At 47.0% G+C, this 6,231-nt stretch overlaps 1 protein-coding gene across 1 annotated transcript; it reads left to right on the forward strand.

Moving 5' to 3' along the window:
• The first annotated feature begins 255 nt into the window (after positions 1-255).
• On the forward strand, positions 256-4,696 carry LOC106805441 (syntenin-1-like). The gene is made up of 2 exons (XM_014807021.1): positions 256-400; positions 2,685-4,696. Exon 2 carries the CDS (start codon positions 2,709-2,711, stop codon positions 3,642-3,644), a length of 936 nt encoding a protein of 311 aa, XP_014662507.1. The 5' UTR covers positions 256-400; positions 2,685-2,708; the 3' UTR covers positions 3,645-4,696.
• The last annotated feature ends 1,535 nt before the right edge of the window (positions 4,697-6,231 follow it).

Consider the following 6,231-nt stretch of genomic DNA (forward strand, 5'->3'; position numbering starts at 1 on the left):
TTTTTACAATTTTGGGGGGGTCGTACGACCCTCACGACCCCCCCCCCCTGCATACACCCATGTGTGTAGCCCACGTTTACGTGGATAATAACGCAGGGAGCCAGTAGCTAGCCATGGGATGTGACGGTGTGACCTAGCTTGGGTAAAGCTGCAGCTGTTAGCAGGTAGTTAGCCTTGTAGCCTATGACGCTCGTGCTATTTTTGGCCTGGCGTCTGACGTCATCCTCCTCGCGCTCACATGACTCGTGACGTAAACGTACGTCCGGAACATTGATATCGAAACCGAGTTCGGAGACGCATTTCTAACTTCTTTGGTTTTATTTGCTCAAATTGTTGTGTCATTTCTCTACGATCATTATAAATTGTGTCTGATACGGTAAACGTTGATTTTGTCAACAAGGTAAGCAACATATTAAAGTATGATTCGTGTAATGGCTGCATTTATCAGGTAGTCTAGACTTGTATTAGTTGTAACTAGGCGTAGTACACTGTCTGAGTCGTGTCTGTAGCCTCAGTCTGTTCAGTACAGACTACAGTGTACTACTACTAGGTGCCTATTGTTGTATTGAAATTGTGTTACTTCTAAGTTCTATGTTGTCAGAGCGCCTATAGGCTGTATGAAAGGATTACTGTGTTATGAGTGATGTTGGTTGCTAGCCTTGCGCGTAATTCAGCGATCTATAATAGTATTAATACTTAATACGCAGTGGCTACGGGTACGGTAGCCGTCGGTCGTTGAGGCCCCTTTTTGGCGTTAGGGTTAGGGTTAGGGTTAGGATTAGGGTTAGGGTTAGGATTAGGGTTAGGTTTAGGGTTATGGTTAGGGTGAGGTTTAGGGTTAGGGTTAGGGTTCTAGCTCATCTAAACTCTCAAATCGTGAATTTATTTCCCAAGGCGTTATTTCGAAATCTGGCGCCACCGCCGCCATCTTTGTCTCGTTAAGTATGAAAGCGAATGGACTCCCGTACCCGTAGCCTCGAGACAAGATACGGCTACTGTACCCGTAGCCACTGCCTACTTAATAGTACACAGGCTTTCCGATTTGAAAAGTACAGGAGGACTACTAATGACTCCCCTAGAACACCATTGGGGGACTTTTCACGCTCCATAATCACACCCTTAAGAGGCATGATGGAGAGCTCCATTAAAAAATCACACCCTTAAGAGGCATGATGGAGAGCTCCACTAAAAATCACACCCTTAAAAGGTCTGCCATTGTTTTAAGATACGGCGAAGGGTGTATGAAAGTTGCATTCTCATTGGCTACTGAAACTAGAGTTGGGCTAGAATAGATACTCCAGTCAGGGCTCGCGATCCATTGCAACATTGACAACTCTATGGACAGGGAAAACTAGCCTCAAGGCCACGCGTGACGTGGCGGCTTTTGATGTACACGATCGATCGATCGCGTACTATATATACGGCCTGCGTAGCACGCGCAGCATACACACACACACACACTTGCAGCGTCAAATAAACGCACACACTGGCCAACGTCTGACAATCTCAAACAGTGAACTAAGCCGTGTCTATATTGTAAAGCAAACTATATTACAATGTTATTAAATGAAGGTACTGTTAGTAGGCTGTTGGACTGTAAAATCAAAATTTGTACATTCTAACCCCCCTAAAATTTTCTCTCAATGGATTTAGACGTTTCACAAAATCGACCCTGGGACTGTGAAATCCGCAGATTTCCGCGGATCCGCGGATGATTCTCATCCCTGTAAAATGGAGCGCTATTTCAACATAATACACAGACTTTTGGTGCGCGATTTCAACCACTTTTATGAGGCGCGATGATGCACGCACCATGGCACAATTTATGGTGCGCGGTGGAGCGCAAGCGCGATCGCGCCCCTTAAAAATGAAAGCCTGAGTACACAACAAGTCTGCAACGCAAGTGCCAGCCAGTAGGCCTAGAGTAGAGACTAAGAGAGTGCAAAATATCATGGTGGTTGTTAGGCAGAACTACTGACTACTGTACCGCCATAGGCGTTGTCACCTGCCGTTGTGCAGAACCCTGGATAGACTGAGTGCAGTGGAGGTACTTGTTTGGGCAAGGGTGGAGGGTTGATTTTTGTTAGTGCTTGATAGTACCGGTACGTAGTATAATTGTATATATAATCGTTTTCTTGACAGTTACAATAAACTACTGTATACGCCATGTTTTTCACATACAGATATTTTCGCGAATTCAGACTTGATGGACAATTTCGCGAGTGGTTAATTTCGCGGTCGGTGAATTATGAATTATTCGCATGTTTTTTTTTCGCGGTCGGGGACGCGTTTGCGAAAACCATCGCGAAATATACAGCGTATACAGTATTCTGCTAGGGCTATGTCAGCACGATTTTGCGCATCTGCAATGTTGGATTTTAATTGTTTTAATCATCACCTCTTGCGAATATTAACTGTCCTTTAACCACCAACCATATCACCAACGTACCCCAGTGACAGCCCTATTATAAACACTTCCACGGATCTATGATGAATGATGATAGAACATTATATGATGGCATGTGAAATCACAGGATACAGATCACGTGATTATATCGTCTGATAACCGTAAAATACTGTAGGAGCACGTGATGTGTGAGTATCATGATGTCAGACTGTTACATAAGTACTAAATACTAAATACATAAGTAAATAAATAATATCCTCGTTTCTTTTCTCCACAGGTAAACAACCCCCCAGCAGCTAAGATGTCGCGACTTTACCCCACGCTCGAGGACATGGCTGTCGACAAGATGCAGCAAGCCCAGATGCATGCTAACCAGGCATACCAGGAGCAGGCGGCCGCCCACGCTCAAGCCGCCCTGCAAGACGGCAGCGCCCAGGTGGTGCCCCCTGCTTATGGCACGGTGGCGACGGCGGCGCCCTCTGCGGTGCTCTACCCGTCGCTCGACGACTTCATGGGCCTCGTCTTCACCGATCCCGAGGTGCAGCGCAACCTGGTGGCGATCCCGCAGATGCAGCAGCAGGTCGCGGTTGCCACGGTGCCCGGCGCCGGGGGCATGGTGGCGCCGCTGAGCGGCGGGAGCGTCGGGCTGCAGCGCGCCGAGGTGACGCACGGCATCCGCGAGGTCGTGCTCTGCAAGGACGCGAAGGGTCTCGTCGGGCTTCGCGTGCGCGCCGTCAACAAGGGCGTGTTCGTCTCGCTCGTGCACGCCGGCACGCCCGCGGCGCTCGCCGGCCTCCGATTCGGCGACCAGATCCTGCAGCTGAACGGGCAGAACTGCGCCGGCTGGGACACCGACAAGGCGATGGGCGCGTTCAAGAAGGCCGGCGGCGAGCGCATCGCGCTGGCGGTGCGCGACCGGCCGTTCGAGCGCACGATCACGATGCACAAGGACAGCACGAACCACATCGGCTTCGTCGTGAAGAACGGCAAGATCACGGCGATCACGAAGGACTCGTCCGCGGCGCGTAACGGCGTGCTCACCGAGCACAACCTGCTCGAGGTGAACGGCCAGAATGTCGTCGGCATGAAGGACAAGGAGATCTCGCGCGCGATCGACGTGGGAGAGCGCTCCGTCACCATAACGATCATGCCCAGCTTCCTCTACGAGCACATGATGAAGTGCATTAGCTCAAGCCTCGTGTCGAAGGTGATGGATCACTCCATACCGGACGTGTGAGCGACGCGGCGGCGGCGGCGGCGACGATGGCGACGGCGAAGACAGTGGAGACGATGATTGAGGCGTTAAATTCTTGTACATTTATCACTATTTTTTGCATATATTCAAAGCTTTGTCCTACAGAACGTGCATGTTGCTGTTTGTGAGGGGTTGAGATGTTTGGGCGGACGATGCTTGAGAGTGGGATGTGCTATTTTTCGGCATATGTTTCATCCCGTGAAGTGTGATCGTAAATAAATCACAGGTTGCTGGTTTTCAGTGTTGGGCACCGAGTGTGGTGGAGACATGTTAGCCCTAGGATATTGTTAACCCGTCTATCATAACTGTCATTCACTGTTAACAGCTGTTTAAACTTTGTGTTTAAAATTGTATACCAATATTGTCCCGCTTTGTGCTTAGGCGAGAATATGTGATGAATCTTTGAGCTACAGTCCTGAGGTAAATTTGGTGTAATTCTGACATTAGCTTATTGATATCAAATTAAGCTTACTACGTGATTCTTGTGCATAAATATGTTATTGCCATTGCGTAATCTTGCCATCCACACATAACTGTGTAACGGAGCATATATGTATTTGCGATGTTGATAGGCAGAATGAAGGCTCTAGGCACACCTTGTGAACTTTGGACGGCACTCGATCACGTCGAGTGCACGTTACTCATGCACTGATCAGTTCCGTATTGCTTCCGGTTATTATGCATGGCGGCCACGCTTTATTATTAGTTATTTTTAATTGAGTAATTATATGCAGGCTTGTAGTGCTTTCTTTTCTAGAATTTTATTCCCCATCAACTCTATTGTATTACGCAGGGATATAGAGGAGCCTGTATGACAGTCCAATGTTTTCCAATCAGTATATTTGATGTTTACTATTTTTGTATGAAATGCACGTGTCTTTTTTCTCTGAGGCTCAGTCAGTTTTTGTCAGTTGATGAGTGGATACATGCACTCAGTAAAATTGTTTTGTTGTATAATGTGCAGACCTATATCAGTAAATATCTATCATATGTGTAATATATAGATGAATATAATAGACTATCAAAGTACCTAATTGGTTATAGTTGCGTAGTTTATATTGAAAGCCCGGCAGTAAATAAGGTTGTTAAGGATATAGACAAATTCGTGTGTTTGCATTGTCCCCTTGTTTCTGTTCTGACACAAATTGAAGAGAGATGGCATATTGTTAGAACAACTACTTACTTGGCAAGCGGCATGGCGTGTCATTGAAGGTACATTCTGCGTCCGGCTCCACAACTCTTCCTCCTGCCCACGTGATACGCTCAGCGTGCGAGGCCACAGTGTGCGCCCCCTCGAGTCCAGTTACCATGACGACCGTCCGAAATGTCTCGGTGCTTGGGTCATAGTTGATCAACACGTAATGAAATTCCACGTCGCCGTTGGCATCCGTGTTCGTGTCCGACACAAAGCCATGGAAATGCAAGTTCCTCATATTTATGGAGATTTTGGCGAGCGTAAGGTTTTCGAAATGGTCGTGCGCCTCCTCCTCTTCCTGCTCCTTTCCCTCATCGTGCTGCTGCCTCTGCTGGTCCGCTGCTCTCTGAGCGTGCAACTCTTGCTGTTCCTCTTGCAGCGTTCTGTTGACAGCATAACCTAGCAACGTCACAGCGTCGTAGAGGGGTCCTGCGAAACCTGCCAACTGCAACAGGATAGTAAACGTCAGTTCTATAGTAGAATCGCTCTAGATCACCCGAGAAGGTCATCGGTGTGAAGCCAGTACTATCATATCCCCCTTCCCCCGGGGGCACTCGCCTCGGAACTTGGAATGGGGTGCCTCGGGGACCTTGAAAACCTGACCCTGTCGCAAACCGCTTTGCGCCCTAAAATACACCCTGTCCCAATATACTGCACTAAAAATTATACCCTGTTGCAATATTGCACATTTCGGTTATGTCCTGTCCTGTCAATGTATACACATCACGATGGGCAGCATCTGATGACTGAGACTGACTGATAGAAGGTGGATGATGCGAAATACTCTGGCTGTGATTTAGCGTCTATCTATCTATCCATCTATCTATCTATCTATCTATCTATCCATCTATCTATCTATCCATCTATCTATCTATCTAGAATGAAAATATTATAAGATCAGATGAATGGATTGGAAGGATAGATCGGATAATATAGACTCGGATTAATGAGAGAATAGAGTCACGACTAAAGTAAGACTAGCATAGACTGATGGATGGACAGGAGTGGCATGTGATAGATAGCACATAGATAGATAGGAGGTGAGAATAGTATAGAGAGATGATGGATGGAGGATAGATGATAGTAGATACGATATGATGGGAGTAGATAGATGGGATAGCGATAGATTAGACTAGATATGTGGACTAGAAGATAATGGAATGAAGGATAGATGGATAGATAGATGGACCGTAGATAATAGATAGATACGATAGATGGATGGATTGGAAGGAACTACGATGGATAGATTAGATGGATCGAACCAGTAAGACTAGACCTGGCTAGAATCACACTGATGGAGCTCACCCCGATGGGATGAGGATGGGATGGATAGATGATAGGATAGATGGCGATAGATAGATATACTAGACTGGA

The sequence above is a fragment of the Priapulus caudatus genome, unplaced genomic scaffold (assembly GCF_000485595.1).
Source record: "Priapulus caudatus unplaced genomic scaffold, Priapulus_caudatus-5.0.1 Scaffold113, whole genome shotgun sequence".
Lineage (NCBI taxonomy): Eukaryota > Metazoa > Priapulida > Priapulimorpha > Priapulimorphida > Priapulidae > Priapulus > Priapulus caudatus.